Source organism: Scyliorhinus torazame, chromosome 6 (assembly GCF_047496885.1).
Source record: "Scyliorhinus torazame isolate Kashiwa2021f chromosome 6, sScyTor2.1, whole genome shotgun sequence".
Classification (NCBI taxonomy): domain Eukaryota; kingdom Metazoa; phylum Chordata; class Chondrichthyes; order Carcharhiniformes; family Scyliorhinidae; genus Scyliorhinus; species Scyliorhinus torazame.
This window is the reverse complement of record NC_092712.1, coordinates 13,977,973-13,999,510: the sequence shown is the minus strand read 5'-3', so window position 1 is coordinate 13,999,510 and position 21,538 is coordinate 13,977,973. Positions and strand designations below refer to the sequence as shown.

The window sequence follows — 21,538 nt, the reverse complement described above, 5'->3', positions numbered from 1 at the left end:
GAATGTGGGACTCTCTCCCACAGGCAGTGGGGGGAATGTGGGACTCGCTCCCACAGGGAGTGGGGAGAATGTGGGTCTCGCTCCCACAGGGAGTGGGGAGAATGTGGGACTCGCTCCCACAGGCAGCGGGGAGAATGTGGGACTCGCTCCCACAGGGAGTGGGGAGAATGTGGGACTCGCTCCCACAGGGAGTGGGGAGAATGTGGGACTCGCTCCCACAGGAAGTGGGGAGAATGTGGGACTCGCTCCCACAGGGAGTAGGGAGAATGTGGGACTCGCTCCCACAGGAAGTGGGGAAAATGTGGAACTCGCTCCCACAGGGAGTGGGGAGAAGGTGGAACTCGCTCCCACGGGGAGTGGGGAGAAGGTGGAACTCGCTACCACAGGGAGTGGGGAGAATGTGGGACTCGCTCCCACAGGGAGTGGGGAGAATGTTTAACTCGCTCCCACAGGGACTGGGGAGAATGTGGGACTCGCTCCCACAGGGAGTGGGGAGAATGTGGTACTCGCTCCCACAGGGAGTGGGGAGAAGGTGGAACTCGCTCCCACAGGGAGTGGGAAGCAGGTGGAACTCGCTCCCACAGGGAGTGGGGAGAAGGTGGAACTCGCTCCCCCAGGCAGTGGGGAGAATGTGGGACTCGCTCCCACAGGGAGTGGGGAGAATGTGGGACTCGCTCCCACAGGGAGTGGGGAGAATGTGGGACTCGCTCCCACAGGGAGTGGGGAGAATGTGGGACTCGCTCCCATGGGGAGCGGGGAGAATGTGGGACTGTTTCCTGTTTCTTTGCAAGGTGCCCTTTTCGTGACAGTTTCTGTACTTTTCTTTGTGTTTGGATGCAGAACCAACAGCAACGGGATTTTATTCGTACAGCACTGTGGGCATTGAAGGAGTTAATGCCAAACAGTCAGGAGCTGCTCATGGAGTTAATGGCCCAGTACCTTCAATCTGACATCTTGCACAAGTTTGTAACCTGAAAACTAATGGAACCAATATTTTAAACTGTTTTATGTATATAGTTATCAAAATAGTACATATATATATGTATTTATTTTGCTTGTTAGTCCAGAACTTGTGTATTGCTGAAATGTTGCTGAAGCTTTTCCTTGTACACTCACCGGGACAAACACAAGGGGCGAAATTCTCCGTTATCGGCGGAAAGTCCGCCGATCGGCGCAAAAAACGGCGCAAATCCGACTTGCGTCACGTCGGAAAAATGGGTGGAAGTCTCCGGCCCGAAATGGGCTAGCAGCGACGTAACGGGATCTGCGCTTGCGCAGTGGTTCACGCCGTGCAGCGTCAAACGCGCCGCACGGCGTGACGGCTCATAAGGCCGCGCAGCTCCCCCCCACCCGACCGGAACACCCGACCGCAACACCTGACCGCAACACCCGACCGCAACACCCAACTGGATGGCTGGCCGCTGCTCTGCCCCGAGGTTCGAGTCACGGGATGTGGAGGCGCTCCTGGACGCGGTGGAGCAGAGGAGGGACGCCCTGTATCCCGGGCACGGCCGCAGAGTTGCCCCACGCCACAGCCGGCGTCTGTGGAGGGAAGTGGCAGAGGCCGTCACCGCTGTGGCCCTGACACCACGGACAGGCACCCAGTGCCACAAGAAGGTGAACGACCTCGTCAGAGCAGGCAGGGTGAGCCTCCCCCGTATCCCCCCCTCCCCCATATCCCCCCTCCCTCATTTCCCCCCTCCCACATATCCCCCTCCCACATATCCCCCCCTCCCCCATATCCCCCCTTCCCCATATCCCCCCTTCCCCATATCCCCCCTCCCCCATATCCCCCCTCCCCCATATCCCATATCCCCCTCCCCATATCCCCCCTCCCCCATATCCCCCCTCCACCATATCCCCCATATCCCCCCCCCATATCCCCCCTCCCCCATATCCCCCGTCCCCCATATCCCCCATATACCCCCCTCCCCCATATCCCCCCTTCCCCCATATCCCCCCTCCCCCATATCCCCCCTCCCCATATCCCCCCTCCCCATATCCCCCCTCCCCCATATCCCCCCTCCCCCCATATCCCCCCTCCCCCATATCCCCCCTCCCCCATATCCCCCCTCCCCATATCCCCCCTCCCCCACATCCCCCTCCCCCATATCCCCCCTCCCCCATATCCCCCCTCCCCCATATCCCCCCTCCCCATATCCCCCATATCCTCCCTCCCCCATATCCCCCCTCCCCCATATCCCCCCTCCCCATATCCCCCCTCCCCCATATCCCCCCTCCCCCATATCCCCCATATCCCCCCTCCCCCATATCCCCCCCTCCCCCATATCCCCCATATCCTCAAGTGAATCCAGCCCTAACCTTAACCTCTGCAATGCACGCGCAACCGATGGCATGCATTCATATACCTGCCTAACAGTGTTGCCTTTTACCCCTGCCACCGCCCCCCCCCCCCCCCACAGGATAAGCGCGCACACAACAATAGGGAGCATTTGAGGACTGGAGGAGGCCCGCTGATGAGAGGCCACTGACCGAACACGAGGAAAGGGCCCTGGAACTGGCTGGCGGACCTGACGACCGGGAGGTTGCTGATGCAGAGGTCGGGGGCGTAGTAGCAAGTGAGCCACCGACAGCCCGTCCCCATATCCCCCCTCCCCTATATCCCCCTCCCCATATCACCTGATCACTGCCTGATGTCTAACCATGCATGCTTCATTGTGTATCGCAGGACCAAACGTCCAGGCACCCATCCCCGCAGATGCAGACCGCCCGCAGGATGCCCCCTCGGAGGCCACGAGAGACGGAGAGACCCGGACCCTCCAGCATGCGACGCCCGCAGGATGCCCCTCGGAGGCCACGGGAGACGGAGAGACCCGGACCCTCCAGCATGCGACGCCCGCAGGATGCCCCTCGCACACCACGGGAGACGGAGAGACCCGCACCCTCCAGCATGCGACCCCCGCAGGATGCCCCTCGCACACCACGGGAGACGGAGAGACCCGCACCCTCCAGCATGCGACGCCCGCAGGATGCCCCTCGCACACCATGGGAGACGGAGAGACCTGGAGCAACAGGGAGACGACACCCCTGTCACGTGCGGGAGCGACCACCCAGCGACGAGGGGGGCAGCCACAGGCCCCCGTCACATCCGAGCCAGGACACCACTACCCAGGACACCACTACCCGGGACACCACTACCCGGGACACCACTACCCGGGACAGCACTGCCCAGGACACCCCTACCCGGGACAGCACTACCCGGGACAGCACTACCCGGGACAGCACTACCCGGGACACCCCTACCCGGGACACCCCTACCCGGGACACCCCTACCCAGGACACCCCTACCCGGGACAGCACTACCCAGGAAGACGAAATACCGGACAGTGACTCAGAGTGGATGGGTGGAGACGAACCCCCACCCCAAAGTGCCATGGACTCAGAGTGGGACGAAGAGCACGACACAACGCCACTGCTGTCACCAACACCCTCCACCATCGCAGAAACACTCACCTCGGTTGGGCACTTTAGTGATGAGGCGTCTGGTACACTCACTGGTGCGCACAACACAGCCGTCCCGGTACAGCAAGTGGAGGTAGGAGCAGCAGAGGGGCCGGGCGGTCGGAGGGCAGCCCAGCCCAAGCGAACATCTGCCGCCCAGATGGATCCCGGGTTCCTGGAGTTACCACACCCACACATAGATCCGATGCAACCACCGACCCGGAGCGAGGGTGACGGGTGGCTTGCGGCGGCTGCAGTCGCAGGTGGAGGAGTCCACCCGCGTCCAGGAGCTGGGAGTGGTGCCGGTCATGCGTGCCACCCAAGCTGACACCGCACGGGTGGCGTCCGCGGTGGAGGCAATGGGTGCGACGGTGTCAGACATGGGGAACAGTTTGCGAGGCCTGGGGCTTTCCGTGCAGGCGGCGTCTGTGGCCCAGGAAATGGCTGCCCTCTCACCACAGGAGGCCATGAGCCAGTGCCAGCGCCAGATGGCAGAGGCGCTCAACGCCATAGCCCAGTCTCTGCAGGCCATGGCCCAGTCTCAGCAGGCCATGGCCCAGTCTCAGTAGGCCATGGCCCAGTCTCTGCAGGCCATCGCTGAGGGCATCGGCGCCAGTGGCCATGTGCGAGCCGGCGTCGCACTGTCACAGACAGGGTTTGCCAACCCCCTGGGCTCCATGGCTGCAAACCTGCAGACCCCTGTCGATACCAGCACGGGCCTCCAGGACTGGCAGCGCCAGATGTCGGGGGGGGGGGGGCGTTGGATGGCCAGTCCGTTCGCATCCCCCACCCATGTAGAGGCCTGGGTGCCATCGGGCACCCCGAGGGAGGAGGAGGTGGTGTGGTCCTATGTCTGCGATATGCCGGACAGGTCCCCACTCGGTGCCTGGAATGACCCCGTTGCATAAAAGTTCAGGGCCACCGTAACCTTGACGGACACGGGGAGAGGGTGTCCCCTGCCAGTGCCACGCGGTGACAGGTGTGCCAGCAGGTGGCAGATGTGTGCCACGGTTTCCCGCCTCATCCGGAGTCTCCTCCTGCATTCCCGGTCCGTGAGGTCCTGGTATGACTGCCGGGGCCGGTACACACGGGGCGCCCTCGGGTGCCTCCGTTGCCGTGGGGCCGCGACGTCCTCCTCCCCCTCCTTGTCCTGTCGGTCAGGTGTCCCTCCAGCCTGGGCGGCTGCCGCCTGCCCCTCTGCGGCAGCCTGCGCCGCCTCTCTGGCACGCTCCTCCTCCTCCTCCTCCTCCTCCTCCTCCTCATCCAGGGCAACATAGACATGAGCGGCTGCCACCACGGCGGCCAACATCGCTGGATGGTCTGAAAATATGACGGCCTGGTGGGGGGAGGGGAACGACGACATGTCATCATTGCCCATATCCACTCCTCCCCCCAGCCAGGTGGCATGGACCGCATGGGTCCAACTGTTGGAGGCTCTCCCATCACCCTCCTCGGCACGGACCCCCTCCCCAACCTCCACCCCAGCACGGACCCCCTCCAACCCCCAACCTCCACCCCAGCACGGACCCCCTCCAACCCCCAACCTCCACCCCAGCACGGACCCCCTCCCCAACCTCCACCCCAGCACGGACCCCCTCCATCCCCAACCTCCACCCCGGCACGGACCCCCTCCAACCCCCAACCTCCACCCCAGCACGGACCCCCTCCCCAACCTCCACCCCAGCACGGACCCCCTCCCCAACCTCCACCCCAGCACGGACCCCCTCCCCAACCTCCACCCTGGCACGGACCCCCTCCAACCCCCAACCTCCACCCCGGCACGGAACACCCCCCCAACCTCCACCCCGGCACGGACCCCCCATCCCCCTCCCCGGCATGGACCCCCCCCAACCTCCACCCCGGCACGGACCCCCCCCCCAATCTCCACCCCGGCACGGACCCCCCATCCCCCTCCCCGGCACGGACCCCCCCCAACCTCCACCCTGGCACGGACCCCCCATCCCCCTTCCCGGCACGGACCCCCCCCATCCCCCTCCCCGGCACGGACCCTCCCATCCCCCTCCCCGGCACGGACCCCCCCCCCAACCTCCACCTCGGCACGGACCCCCCCCCAACCTCCACCCTGGCACGGACCCCCCCCGAACCTCCACCCCGGCACGGCCCCCCCCCAACCTCCACCCCGGCACGGACCCCCCCCCAACCTCCACCCCGGCACGGACCCCTCCCCATCCCCCTCCCCGGCACGGACCCCCCCATCCCCCTCCCCGGCACGGACCCCCCCCATCACCCTCCCCGGCACGGACCCCCCCCCATCCCCCTCCCCGGCACGGACCCCCTCCCGGCACTCCCCCGGAGCCCAGCCTACTCTAACCACCCCCCCCCCCCCCGCCGCGCACACACACACACAACCCGAGACACACCTCTCCTCACGCATTCAGACTGCGGCCACGCCATCGCCTGCCCAGAGCCAACCCCCCAGGCCGTCATTCACCTCCACGCTGGTCGGCGTGAACCTGGAGCACAGGGTCACGCCGATGAAAAGGAGGTTTAATTTACGTCGACGTGAACGGTCATCACGACGTGAACGGGACTTCGGCCCATCCGGAAGGGAGAATATCGGCAGGCCGAAAATCGGCTGCCTTGCGCAGACCCGTGACATTCTCCGCGGCAGCGGCGACATTAACGCCCCGCCGACTTTTCTCCCTTCGGAGACTTCGGCAACCGGCGGTAGCGGGATTCACGGCGGCCAACGGCCATTCTCCGACCCTCTGGGGGGTCGGAGAATGACGCCCATGAATACCAAATTTCAAACAGTTCTGTAAGACCTTTGGAAATATTTCTCTCTTTGCAGCAATTCCTTTCTTTCTTTCTTCTGAGGACGCAGGTTCAGTGGGAAGGCCAAGATATCCTGTCCATCTCTAATTGCCCTTGGAAAGGTAGCTGAAGGAGTGAATGTTGAATGGGCTGGTTGGCGTACCAAGCCTGTGGGCTGCTTTGTCCTGGATGCCATTGAGCTTCTTGAGTGTTCTTGAATCCACAGTCACTCAGATGTAAAGATAGGAGCAGCGGCTGTGATCTAAAATTGTTGAACTGAATGTTGGGCCCGGAAGGCTGTAAAGTGTCCAGTCAAGAGAAGAGGTTCTGTGACTCAACCTTGCATGGGATGCATACAATGTTGTCATTTATCTCAAGAGGCTTGGAATATAAAAGCAGGGATGTACTTCTGAAGCTTTATAAAGCACTAGTTAGGCCCCATTTAGAATACTGTGAGCAATTTTGGGCCCCACACCTCAGGAAGTACATACTGGCACTGGAGCGGGTCCAGCGGAGATTCACACGGATGATCCCAGGAATGGTGGGCCTAACATACGATGAACGTCTGAGGATCCTGGGATTATATTCATTGGAGTTTAGGAGGTTGAGGGGAGATCTAATAGAAACTTACAAGATAATGAATGGCTCAGATAGGGTGGACGTAGGGAAGTTGTTTCCATTAGCAGGGGAGACTAGGACCCGGGGGCACAGCCTTAGAATAAAAGGGAGTCACTTTAGAACAGAGATGAGGAGAAATTTCTTCAGCCAGAGAGTGGTGGGTCTGTGCAATTCATTGCCACAGAGGGCGGTGGAGGCCGGGACGTTGAGTGTCTTTAAGACAGAAGTTGATAAATTCTTGATTTCTCGAGGAATTAAGGGCTATGGAGAGAGAGCAGGTAAATGGAGTTGAAATCAGCCATGATTGAATGGTGGAGTGGACTCGATGGGCCGAATGGCCTTACTTCCTCTCCTATGTCTTATGGTCTTAATCCCATCACCACAACGGTGAAATTTCAATTCAATACAAATCTGGAATTAAAAGTCTAATGATAACCATGAAACCGTTGTTGATTGTTGTAAAAACCTATCTGGGTCACTAATGTCCTTTAGGAAAGGAAATCTGCCGTCCTTACCTGGTGTGGCCTACCTGTGACTCCAGACCCACAGCAATGCGGTTGGCTCCTCAATGCCCTCTGAAATGACCGATCGGGACACTCATTTCAAGGACAGTTCGGGATGGGCAACAAAAAGGTTGGTCTCGCCACGGAGACGCTCATGCCACGAATGTGGGTGTCTCCGGCAGTCAGGAGGCTGAGGAAGATCCGAATGTGAGTCACATGTTTCCGACACTTCCTCCTACCTCGCTCTGAACTATCAGCCCATCACCAAACATCAAACCATCGCTTCCATGGCTGCCTCACCACCTCTGGTCATCTTCCCTCCTGGGCCTCCCTACCTCCTAATCCCCAACCATAAAGTGCCCTCTTCCCTGGTCGGCCCATTCTTTCAGCCAATCCTGCCACACTAACTGATTTCTGGGGCGAGATTCTCCGACTCCCCGCCGGGTCGGAGAATCGCCGGGGGCTGGCGCGAATCCCGCCCACGCCAGCTGCCGAATTCTCCAGCACCGGAGAATCGGCGGGGGCGGGAATCGCGCCGAGCCGGTTGCCCCCCCCCCGGGCGATTCAAAGTCCCGCTGCTAGGATGCCTGTCCTGGAGTGGATTAAACCACCTCTCTTACCGGCGGGACAAGGCGGCGCGGGCGGGCTCCAGGGTCCTGGGGGGGGCACGGGGCGATCTGGCCCCGGGGGGGTGCCCCCACGGTGGCCTAGCCCGCGAGCGGGGCCTACCAATCCGCGGGCGGGCCTGTGCCGTGGGGGCACTCTTTTCCTACCGCCTTCGCCACGGTCTCCACCATGGCGGAGGCGGAAGAGACTCCCTCCACTGCGCATGTGCGGGGATGCCATGAGCGGCCGCTGACGCTCCCGCGCTTGCGCCGCCCGGAGATGTCATTTCCGCGCCAGCTGGCGGGGCACCAAAGGCCTTTTCCGCCAGCTGGCGGGGCGGAAATCAGTCCGGCGCGGGCCTAGCCCCTCAAGGTTGGCGCTCGGTCCGCTCAAGATGCGGAGACCTCCGCACCTTTGGGGCGGCGCGATGCCCGACTGATTTGCGCCGGTCGTTGCGCCGGTCGGCAGACATCGCGCCGATACCGGAAAATTTCGCCCCTTATCTCTACACTCCAGCTTCTCCCGCCCTAAATCCGTGACTTTTCTGATGTGCTCAGTGACTTTATAGCAGTTTCCGGTTTACAGGCTCTAACCCCCCCCCCCCCCCCCCCCCCACTATGGACCTCCAGCGTGTTTGTGGTTTATATAAATTATTTAGGCATGAATGTAGGAGGGTTGATGTACAAGTCCATGGTTAATACGAATACTGGTGGGATGGTAAATAGTGAGGAGGATAGCCTTCGATTACAGGAGGATATTGACGGGCTGGTCAGATGGGATGATCAGTGGCAAATGGGATTCAGTCCGGATAAGTGTGAGGTGATGCACTTTATTAGTGTCACAAGTAGGCTGACATTAACACTGCAGTGACGTTACTGTGAAAATCCCCTAGTCACCACATTCCGGCACCTGTTTGGGTACACAGAGGGAGAATTCAGAATGTCCAATTCACCTAACAGCACGTCTTTTGGGGCTTGTGGGAGGAAACCGGAGCACCCGGAGGAAACCCATGCAGACACGGGGAGAACATGCAGACTCCACACAGTCACCCAAGCTGTGAATCAAATTGGGACCCTGGAGCTTTGAAGCAACAGTGCTAACCACTGTGCTACCGTGCCTCCCACAAACAAGCCAAGGGAATACACGATAAACGGCAGGACCCTGGGAAGCATCAAGGATCAGAGGGACCTTGGTGTGCATGCACACTGGTACCGTGTGATAGCAGAGCAGGTGGATATTGTGGTTAAGAAGGCCTATAGTGTACTTGCCTTTATTAGCTGAGACATAGATTTAAAACAAATACATTTAGAGTACCCAATTTTTTTTTTTCCTGATTAAGGGGCAATTTAGCGTGGCCAATCCACCGACCCTGCACATCTTTGGGTTCAGTAAGAAGTCTGACAACACCAGGTTACAGTCCAACAGGTTTGTTCAAACACTAGCTTTCGGAGCACTGCTCCTTCCTCAGGTGAAGGAGTTCCATCTTTGGGTTGTGGGAGCGAAACCCACGCAAACACGGGGAGAATGTGCAAACTCCACACGGACAGAGACCCGGGGCTGGGATCGAACCTGGGACCTCAGCGCCGTGAGGCTGCAGGGCTAACCACTGTGCCACCGTGCTGCCCGAGATATAGAGTTTCAGAGCAGGGAGGTTATGCTGGAACTGTATAAAACGTTGGTTAGGCCACAGGTAGAGTATTGTGAGCAGTTCTGGAATCCCCATTACAGGCGGGATGTGATCGCACTGGAAAGGGTGCGGAGGATATTTACCAGGATGTTGCCTGGGCTGGACAGTGTTAGTTATGAAGAGAGATTGGATAGACTGGGATTGTTTTCCTTGGAGCAGAGGAGACTGAGGGGGGACAGGATTGAGATGTGTAACATTATGAGGGGCGTAGATAGAGTAGACAGGAAGAAACGTTCCCCCTTGGTGGAGGGATCAATGACCAGGGGGCAGAGATGTAAGGTAAGGGGCAGGAGGTTTAGAGGGGATGTGAGGGGGGGTGGGGGGGTCTGGAACTCGCTGCCTGAAAGGGGGGTGGAGGCAGAACATTTAAGACGTGTTTCGATGTACATTTGCAATCCCAGGGCAGACACAGCTATGGGGCAAGTGCCAGGAAATGGGTGAGAATACTTAGGTGGTTGTCTGTGAACAGCACCGTGTAATGGGCCGAAGGGCCTGTTCTCTGCTGTAAACCTTTGCGACTCTATCAACATACAGAATACAGAAAAAGACAGGAAAACATCAGTACAGTTGGTTTCACCTAATCATTGAACCTGGTGCCTTCACTTATACCAGGAGAACTTTGGATCCTCGCTGTCTTCAGGGGATGTCCCGGAGGACTGGAGAATAGCCAATGTTGTTCCTCTGTTTAAGAAGGGTAGCAAGGATAATCCCGGGAACTACAGGCCGGTGAACCTTACTTCAGTGGTAGGGAAACTACTGGAGAGAATTCTTCGAGACAGGATCTATTCCCATTTGGAAGCAAATGGACGTATTAGTGAGAGGCAGCACGGTTTTGTGAAGGGGAGGTCGTGTCTCACTAACTTGATAGAGTTTTTCGAGGAGGTCACTAAGATGATTGATGCAGGTAGGGCAGTGGATGTTGTCTATATGGACTTCAGTAAGGCCTTTGACAAGGTCCTTCATGGTAGACTAGTACAAAAGGTGAAGTCACACGGGATCAGGGGTGAGCTGGCAAGGTGGATACAGAACTGGCTAGGCCATAGAAGGCAGAGAGTAGCAATGGAAGGATGCTTTTCTCATTGGAGGGCTGTGACCAGTGGTGTTCCATAGGGATCAGTGCTGGGACCTTTGCTCTTTGTAGTATATATAAATGATTTGGAGGAAAATGTAACTGGTCTGATTAGTAAGTTTGCAGACGACACAAAGGTTGGTGGAATTGCGGAAAGCGATGAGGACTGTCAGAGGATACAGCAGGATTTACATTGTTTGGAAACTTGGGCGGAGAGATGGCAGATGGAGTTTAATCCGGACAAATGTGAGGTAATGCATTTTGGAAGGTCTAATGCAGGCTTGGGAATATACAGTGAATGGTAGAACCCTCAAGAGTATTGAAAGTCAAAGAGATCTAGGAGTACAGGTCCACAGGTCATTGAAAGGGGCAACACAGGTGGAGAAGGTAGTCAAGAAGGCATACGGCATGCTTGCCTTCATTGGCCGGGGCATTGAGTATAAGAATTGGCAAGTCATGTTGCAGCTGTATAGAACCTTAGTTAGGCCACACTTGGAGTATAGTGTTCAATTCTGGTCGCCACACTACCAGAAGGATGTGGAGGCTTTAGAGAGGGTGCAGAAGAGATTTACCAGAATGTTGCCTGTTATGGAGGGCATTAGCTATGAGGAGCGGTTGAATAAACTCGGTTTGTTCTCACTGGAACGAAGGAGGATGAGGGGAGACCTGATAGAGGTATACAAAATTATGAGGGGCATAGACAGAGTGGATAGTCAGAGGCTTTTCCCCAGGGTAGAGGGGTCAATTACTAGGGGGCATAGGTTTAAGGTGAGAGGGGCAAGGTTTAGAGTAGATGTACGAGGCAAGTTTTTTACGCAGAGGGTAGTGGGTGCCTGGAACTCGCTACCGGAGGAGGTGGTGGAAGCAGGGACGATAGTGACATTTAAGGGGCATCTTGACAAATACATGAATAGGATGGGAATAGAGGGATACAGACCCAGGAAGTGTAGAAGATTGTAGTTTAGTCGGGCAGCATGGTCGGCACGGGCTTGGAGGGCCAAAGGGCCTGTTCCTGTGCTGTACATTTCTTTGTTCTTTGAGAAGCAATACACTAGAGAACGAAGACAAAGGGGACAAGGCCATGTACACATGGGAACTGGTACACACCCTCACTGGTACACTCATTCAGTAGGGGAAACTTAAAATGTCTCGAAAGACTTGAAAAGAAACACTTGAAATGTCATAACATTCAAGGCTGTGTGTGGTTCAAGTGTTGGAAAGTGTAGATTAGAGTCGGTCTTTTTTTGTCGGTGCAAGCTGGGTGGAGCGAGGTGCCTTTTCTGTTCTATGATGCTAAGATCTAGGATACGATTTTCACGCCATGTTCTGGTGCGCACCTCAACACACTTTCCCCAACTCCAAATATACCGGACACAACAATAGCACATTATAATGTCTTCTTCTCCATCGTAAAACAGGAAAAAGGGAAAATCTGCATGTGGAAAATGAAATGAAAATCGCTTATTGTCACAAGTAGGCGTCAAATGAAGTTACTGTGAAAAGCCCCTAGTCGCCACATTCCGGCGCCTGTTCGGGTAGGCTGGTACAGGAATCGAACCGTGCTGCCGGCCTGCCTTGGTCTGCTTTAAAAGCCAGCGATTTAGCCCTGTGCTAAACAGCCCAAGCAAAGGGGAGCAACTCACCTCATCCTTTTAACTGGGATTTCTAGAACCTTCCATACTAAACCTCTGCCTCCATTTTGTTTTGTTTCCCTTTGGCTTGTTCGGTTCCTTCCTCGCTCGTTTCCTGTGCTTTAATTTTGGATTCCAGCTGTTTGCCGTTCTGCCAGTCGCAGCTCTTCCGTTGCTTCTTTCCTCGCCCTGTTCCCACTCCCTCTGAACCTGCATCATCAACTCCTTTCTTATTGACCTCCGCTGCCCTCCGCCCGACCTCAAGACCTTCCATTTTACCTGTTTCCACCCCCCCCCCACCTGTCACTTTCCCAACCTTTCCCAGATTTGATGACCTGAAACGCTGGGTGGGATTCTCCCGCCGCTGGGACCTTCTGGTTCCATTGACTGCAGCGTTTTGTGTTGGAATTTTTCCTGTAATGAGGGCCTCACTGACAAGGCCAGTATTTGTTGGCCATCCCTAATTACCCTCAAGGCAACTGAGTGTCTCCCTCGGGCATTTCAGGGGGGGGCATTTCAGAGTTAACCACATTGCTGTGGGTTTGGAGTCACATGTCGGCCAGACCGGGTAAGGGCGGCAGATTTCCCCTTCCCTAAAGGACATTAGTGAACCTGATGGGTTTCCCGACGGAATAGCTCAGGCTGGAGGAATGTTTGGCCGCAGAGCTGAGATTCTGGTGGAGGTGGTTGGCCAGCTACAGTATCAGGGGAGATGTCAGTCAGCAGCCCCTCCTCTCACTCCAGCCCCTGTTGCATTCTAGGAACGCCATCAAGCTCATCTTTTCTGACCTCGGGCTCCTCGATCCACACAATTACTTTGAGAAGGAGCTCAATTCGTGGATCGCCTTTGAGAAGGCCAGCGAGTCAACAAAAGAAAAGCTTTTGAATTTAAGCAACAAATGGAATAGAAAGTGGACTCGGAAATTCAAGGTAACACGTTAACCATCAATCAGGCGTCGGGGGCATCAATTGTTGTGAGGCTGAGATTTGACTGAGTTGTGAGCTGGGCGTATGGTGTGTCTGAAACGTTAATATTAACAGTGGATTAGCCCATCAGAACGAGAGATTTCACTGTGGAACTCAATGTGTGAACAATATGGAATTGTTATATATATTGTACAGCAGCAGACACATTAACGGCGTTCAAAAGGCATCTTGACAAACACATGGATAGGACGGGTAGAGGGATGCGGAACTAGGAAGTGCAGAGGGTGTTGGCCAAGGGTGGTATCATGACCGGTACAGGCTTGGAGGGCCGAGGGCCGAAGGGTCTGTTCCTGTGCTGTATTGTTCGTGTTCTATTATGGACACGATTCAACCACTGCGATGTTCCCGGCATGGAGCTGGCGACGAGGGTGAACGCGGGGGAGACCCAAATCGAGATTTACGGCGGGTGCAAAATCTCGCGACACCCGGGTGGGGCACGGGCGTAGATAATTATATTTAAATGAGCCATTGCTATTGGCGACTCAACACTGCGTTTCCCTGCCCGACATCACTGCTATGGGAGACAATTCCCCCAGAACACATTGATTGTTCACTTTGTTAGTTTGTCTATAGTAAAGTTACTTCTGTTTATTTACCTCGCAGACTGCAGCTGCCCACCACCTTCTCAAGGGGCAGTTAGGGATGGGCAATAAATGCTGGACTGGTCAGCGACAACCACAGCTCGCGAATGGTTACAATAACCGTGGAATCTTTCAAATTTCATCTACTTGAATAAAAAAAGAGTTGCTGATCTCTGGTCTGGAATCTTGGGCGAAATTCTCCGTTATCGGCGGAAAGTCCGCCGATCGGCGGAAAAACGGCGCAAATCCCACTTGCGTCACGTCATAAAAATGGGACGATAGTCTCCGGCCCGAAATGGGCTAGCAGCGACGTAACGGGATCCGCGCTTGCGCAGTGGTTCACGCCGTGCAGCGTCATACGCGCCGCACGGCGTGACGGCTCATAAGGCCGCGCTGCTCCCCCCCCAACCGACCGGAACAGCCGACCGCAACACCCGAATGGATGGCTGCCCACCGCTCAGCCCCGAGGTTCGAGTCACGCGATGTGGAGGCGCTCCTGGACGCGGTGGAGCAGAGGAGGGACGCCCTGTATCCCGGGCACGGCCGCAGAGTTGCCCCACGCCACAGCCGGCGTCTGTGGAGGGAAGTGGCAGAGGCTGTCACCGCTGTGGCCCTAACACCACGGACAGGCACCCAGTGCCACAAGAAGGTGAACGACCTCGTCAGAGCAGGCAGGGTGAGCCTCCCCCCCCCTGCCCAATATCCATAACCCCCCTCCCCCATATCCCCCCCTCCCCCATATCCCCCATATCCCCCCTCCCCCATATCCCCCCTCCCCCATATCCCCCCTCCCCCATATCCCCCCTCCCCCATATCCCACCCCTCACCCATATCCCCCCTCCCCCATATCCCCCCTCCCCCATATCCCCCCTCCCCCATATCCCCCCATATCCCCCCTCCCCCATATCCCCCCTCCCCCATATCCCCCCTCCCCCATATTCCCCCTCCCCATATCCCCCCTCCCCCATATCCCCATATCCCCCCTCCCCATATCCCCCATATCCCCCCTCCCCCATATCCCCCCTCCCCCATATCCCCCATATCCCCCTCCCCCATATCCCCCCTCCCCCATATCCCCCCTCCCCCATATCCCCCCCTCCCCCCATATCCCCCCTCCCCCATATCCCCCATATCCCCAAGTGAATCCAGCCCTAACCTTAACCTCTGCAATGCACGCGCAACCGATGGCGTGCATTCATATACCTGCCTAACACTGTTGCCTTTTACCCCTGCCACCACCCCCCCCCCCCCCCCACAGGATAAGCGCGCACGGCAACAATAGGGAGCATTTGAGGACTGGAGGAGGCCCGCTGATGAGAGGCCACTGACCGTACACGAGGAAAGGGCCCTGGAACTGGCTGGCGGACCTGACGACCGGGAGGTTGCTGATGCAGAGGTCGGGGGCCCACCAGCAAGTGAGCCACCGACAGCCCGTCCCCATATCCCCCCTCCCCTATATCCCCCTCCCCCGTATCACCTGATCACTGCCTGATGTCTAACCATGCATGCTTCATTGTGTATCGCAGGACCAAACGTCCAGGCACCCATCCCCGCAGATGCACACCGCCCGCAGGATGCCCCTCGGAGACCACAGGAGACGGAGAGACCCGCACCCTCCAGCATGCGACGCCCGCAGGATGCCCCTCGGAGTCCACGGGAGACGGAGAGACCCGGACCCTCCAGCATGCGACGCCCGCAGGATGCCCCTCGGAGACCACGGGAGACGGAGAGACCCGGACCCTCCAGCATGCGACGCCCGCAGGATGCCCCTCAGAGACCACGGGAGACGGAGAGACCCGGACCCTCCAGCATGCGACGCCCGCAGGATGCCCCTCGCACACCACGGGAGACGGAGAGACCCGGACCCTCCAGCATGCGACGCCCGCAGGATGCCCCTCGCACACCACGGGAGACGGAGAGACCTGGAGCAACAGGGAGACGACACCCCCGTCACGTGCGGGGGCGACCACCCAGCGATGAGGGGGGCAGCCACAGGCCCCCGTCACATCCGAGCCAGGACACCACTACCCAGGACACCACTACCCAGGACACCACTATCCAGGACACCCCTACCAGGGACAGCACTACCCAGGACACCCCTACCCGGGACAGCACTACCCGGGACAGCACTACCCAGGATACCCCTACCCGGGACAGCATTACCCAGGACACCCCTACCCGGGAAGACGAAATACCGGACAGTGACTCAGAGTGGATGGGTGGAGACGAACCCCCACCCCAAAGTGCCATGGAGTCAGAGTGGGACGAAGAGCACGACACAACGCCACTGCTGTCACCAACACCCTCCACCATCGCAGAAACACTCACCACGGTTGGGCACTTTAGTGATGAGGCGTCTGGTACACTCACTGGTGCGCACAACACAGCCGTCCCGGTACAGCAGGTGGAGGTAGGAGCAGCAGAGGGACCGGGCGGTCGGAGGGCAGCCCAGGCCAAGCGAACATCTGCCGCCCAGATGGATCCCGGGTTCCTGCAGTTACCACACCCACACATAGATCCGATGCAACCACCGACCCGGAGACGAGCGAAGAGGATGACGGGTGGCTTGCGGCGGCTGCGGTCGCAGGTGGAGGAGTCCACCCGCGTCCAGGAGCTGGGAGTGGTCCCGGTCATGCGTGCCACCCAGGCTGACACCGCACGGGTGGCGTCCGCGGTGGAGGCAATGGGTGCGACGGTGTCAGACATGGGGAACGGTTTGCGAGGCCTGGGGCCTTCCGTGCAGGCGGCGTCTGTGGCCCAGGAAATGGCTGCCCTCTCACAGGAGGCCATGAGCCAGTGCCAGCGCCAGATGGCAGAGGCGCTCAACGCCATGGCCCAGTCTCAGCAGGCCATAGCCCAGTCTCTGCAGGCCATGGCCCAGTCTCTGCAGGCCATGGCCCAGTCTCAGCAGGCCATCGCTGAGGGCATCGGCGCCAGTGGCCATGTGCGAGCCGGCGTCGCACTGTCACAGACAGGGTTTGACAACACCCTGGGCTCCATGGCTGCAAACCTGCAGACCCCTGTCGATACCAGCACGGGCCTCCAGGACTGGCAGCGCCAGATGTCGGGGGGGGGGGGCGTTGGATGGCCAGTCCGTTCGCATCCCCCACCCATGTAGAGGCCTGGGGGCCATCGGGCACCCCGAGGGAGGAGGAGGTGGTGTGGTCCGTCCCGGCTCCCTCTGTAGGGGAGGTCCCGGTACACCGCAACACCTCGGACTCCCCCCCCCCTTCCGTCCCAGGTGCATCGGGTGGGCAACGGGCAGGACAGGCTGGCAGCTCGCCATCCCAGTCGCCCGGGCCGCAGCCTGGCCTATCTAGGCCAGGGCGCCCCAGGAAACGGCCGCCAAAGGGATCCAGTGTCAGAGGGCAGGAATCACAGGAGTCCACCTCCAGTTCTGCTGTACCGTCTGGGGAACCACGTAGACGTAGTCAAAGGGCCCGTAAGGCCAAACAATTAGACACTGAGTAAGTTGGCACGGGTGCAGGGCACAGATGAGTTTTAGGGGCTAGGGCACGTGCATGAACTCCTTTGGTTATTAAAGTCAATGTTACACCTACCGAAGCTGCCTTTGTGCTCTGTCCAAAGTGTGCGGGCGTGTCATGTACGTTGAGCGCAAGTGTGTGTGTGAGGGGTGGTCTTACGTCAGCCCCAGGTGAGTCTGCCCCTTTCCCCCTGGGCCGCCATCAACATCCCCCGGGCAGAGGACGGGACCGTGCGCTGCAGTGTCACAGCCGCATGCAGGGATGGTCCGGGTGGATGGTGGTACTGTGGCCATGGGTCAGACATAGTCCAACGATGTACAGCCAGGAGCTCATCGCAGGGCGGGTTGTCATCATCCTCCATGGCCTGCGATAGACACGCGTCCACCCGCAACTGGGTGAGCCCGGCCCGTTGTGCCGCCGGTGGATCGGCAATGGGGGGGGTGGGTGGGGTTGGGGAGGGGGGTGAGGGTGCTGGGTGGGTGGATGGGTGGGGGGTGTGGGTGGTCGGCTGTTGCCATGGTGTGCGGTCTGTGGCCATACTACCCGATTCCCACGCCCATCTAGTCAGTGAAGCGGGCGGCTATCAGTCTGTCCCGTGCCCGCTGGGCCAGCCGGTAACGGTGGACAGCCACCCGCCTATGTCTACCCCGTCTGCCCTGACCATTGCCCCCATCCCCCTCATCTGGGGAGGACTGTGCCTCTTCCTGCTGCTCCTCCACTCCGCCCTCCTCTGCCTGCGGCACATCGCCCCTCTGCTGGGCTATGTTGTGCAGGACGCAGCACACCACAATGATGCGGCCGACCCTATCTGACCGATACTGGAGGGCGTCCCCAGAGAGGTCCAGGCACCTGAAACGCATCTTCAGCACGCCAAAGCACCTCTCGATCACTCCCCTTGTCGCTACATGGGCATCATTGTAGCGGTTCTCCGCCTCATTGCGTGGCCTCCGTATAGGCGTCATCAGCCACGATCGCAATGGGTAGCCCCTGTCGCCCAGCAACCAGCCCCTCAGCCGGGGATGGCGTCCCTTGTACATGCCGGGGATGGATGACCGCGACAACACGAATGAGTCGTGTACACTGCCTGGGTGACGGGCGCAGACGTGCAGGATCATCATGCGGTGGTCGCAGACCACCTGTACGTTCATCGAATAGGTCCCCTTCCTATTAGTGAACACGGCCCTGTTATCTGCAGGTGGCCGCACGGCGACGTGCATCCCATCGATCGCGCCCTGGACCATGGGGAACCCGGCCACGGCAGAGAAGCCCACGGCCCGGGCATCTTGGCTGGCCCGGTCCACGGGGAAGCGGATGTAGCGGTGCGCCATGGCATAAAGGGCATCTGTCACTGCCCGGATGCACCGGTGCACCGATGTCTGCGATATGCCGGACAGGTCCCCACTCGGTGCCTGGAATGACCCCGTTGCATAAAAGTTCAGGGCCACCGTAACCTTGACGGACACGGGGAGAGGGTGTCCCCCGCCAGTGCCACGCGGTGACAGGTGTGCCAGCAGGTGGCAGATGTGTGCCACGGTTTCCCGGCTCATCCGGAGTCTCCTCCTGCATTCCCGGTCCGTAAGGTCCTGGTATGACTGGCGGGGCCGGTACACACGGGGCGCCTTCGGGTGCCTCCGTTGCCGTGGGGCCGCGACGTCCTCCTCCCCCTCCTTGTCCTGTCGGTCAGGTGTCCCTCCAGCCTGGGCGGCTGCCGCCTGCCCCTCTGCGGCAGCCTGCGCCGCCTATCTGGCACGCTCCTCCTCCTCCTCCTCCTCCTCCTCCTCATCCAGGGCAACATAGACATGAGCGGCTGCCACCACGGCGGCCAACATCGCTGGATGGTCTGAAAATATGACGGCCTGGTGGGGGGGAGGGGAACGACGACATGTCATCATTGCCCATATCCACTCCTCCCCCCAGCCAGGTGGCATGGACCGCATGGGTCCAACTGTTGGAGGCTAGCACCTGGCCAGGTGGACCAACTCATTTGCTCTCCCATCACCCTCCTCGGCACGGACCCCCTCCCCAACCTCCACCCCAGCACGGACCCCCTCCAACCCCCAACCTCCACCCCAGCACGGACCCCCTCCAACCCTCAACCTCCACCCCAGCACGGACCCCCTCCCCAACCTCCACCCCGGCACGGACCCCCTCCAAACCCCAACCTCCACCCCAGCACGGACCCCCTCCCCAACCTCCACCCCGGCACGGACCCCCTCCAACCCCCAACCTCCACCCCAGCACGGACCCCCTCCCCAACCTCCACCCCAGCACGGACCCCCTCCCCAACCTCCACCCCAGCATGGACCCCCTCCCCAACCTCCACCCCAGCACGGACCCCCTCCAACCCCCAACCTCCACCCCAGCACGGACCCCCTCCAACCCCCAACCTCCACCCCAGCACGGACCCCCTCCCCAACCTCCACCCCGGCACGGACCCCCCCCCCCCCCCCCCAACCTCCACCCCGGCACGGACCACCTCCAACCCCCAACCTCCACCCCAGTACGGACCCCCTCCCCAACCTCCACCCCAGCACGGACCCCCTCCAACCGCCAACCTCCACCCCAGCACGGACCCCCTCCAACCCCCAACCTCCACCCCAGCACGGACCCCCTCTCCAACCTCCACCCCGGCACGGACCCACCCCCAACCTCCACCCCGGCACGGACCCCCTCCAACCGCCAACCTCCACCCCAGCACGGACCCCCTCCAACCCCCAACCTCCACCCCAGCACGGACCCCCTCCCCAACCTCCACCCCGGCACGGACCCCCTCCAAACCCCAACCTCCACCCCAGCACGGACCCCCTCCCCAACCCCCACCCCAGCACGGACCCCCTCCAACCCCCAACCTCCACCCCAGCACGGACCCCCTCCAACCTCCACCCCAGCACGGACCCCCTCCCCAACCTCCACCCCAGCACGGACCCCCTCCCCAACCTCCACCCCAGCACGGACCCCCCCCCCAACCTCCACCCCGCCACGGACCCCCTCCAACCCCCAACCTCCACCCCAGCACGGACCCCCTCCCGGCACTCCCCCGGAGCCCAGCCTACTCTAACCACCCCCCCCCCCCCGCCGCACACACACACACACAAGCCGAGACACACCTCTCCTCACGCAATCAGTCTGCGGCCACGCCATTTCCTGCCCAGAGCCAACCCCCCAGGCCGTCACTCACCTCCTCGCTGGTCGGCGTGAGCCTGGAGCACCTGGTCACGCCGATGAAAAGGAGGTTTGATTCACGTCGACGTGAACGGTCATCACGTCGACGGGACTTCGGCCCATCCGGAAGGGAGAATATCGGCAGGCCGAAAATCGGCTGCCTTGTGCAGACCCGTGACATTCTCCGCGGCAGCGGCGCCATTAACGCCCCGCCGACTTTTCTCCCTTCGGAGACTTCAGCGGGGGCGGGGGCGGGATTCACGGCGGCCAACGGCCATTCTCTGACCCGGCGGGGGGTCGGAGAATGACGCCCCTTAACCCCCCTCCCCAAATGCATCACCTTACATTTTTCTGCATTCAATTCCATTTTCATAGAATCATAGAATTTACCGTGCAGAAGGAGGCCATTCAGCCCATCGAGTTTGCGCCAGCCCTTACAAAGAGCATCCTACTTAAGCCTACGTATCTACCCTATCCCCGTAAACCAGTAACCCCCATTTAACATTTTTTGGGACACTAAGGGGCAATTTATCATGGCCAGTCCAACTAACCTGCACATCTTTGGACTGTGGAAGGAAACCGGAGCACCCGGAGGAAACCCACGCAGACACGGGGAGGATGTGCAGACTCCGCACAGACAGTAACCCAAGCCGGGAATCGAAACTGGGACCCTGGAGCGGTGAAGCAACTGTGCTAACCACTGTGCCCTACTTTTCTGTCCAGTCTATTGACATATTTCTGCAGTTGACAGAATCCTTCCTCATTGTCACCCACACGGCCAGTTTTCATATGTACAGACTTGTTACTCATAGCCCCTACTTTTATGTGTAAATTATTGATATATCCCCACATCCACACTCGTTGTTAGACCTTAGGGTGGTGCCCCCCCCCCCCTTCCCCCGTTCCCTGTGTTACCAGTCAAGCTAGCCAGCCACAAGCTTTTTATTACGATCCGGGACCAAACCCAAGAGG

General features: G+C 59.4%; 1 protein-coding gene across 1 annotated transcript in view; it reads left to right on the top strand.

Moving 5' to 3' along the window:
• The window catches only part of wdr97 (WD repeat domain 97), a 229,449-nt gene that overhangs the window by 176,993 nt on the left and 30,918 nt on the right, over positions 1–21,538 (top strand). The window contains exons 19-20 of the mRNA XM_072507945.1: positions 841–962; positions 13,113–13,281. Of these exons, the coding sequence (XP_072364046.1) occupies positions 841–962; positions 13,113–13,281 (291 nt within the window). The remainder of the gene's footprint in view (positions 1–840; positions 963–13,112; positions 13,282–21,538) is intronic.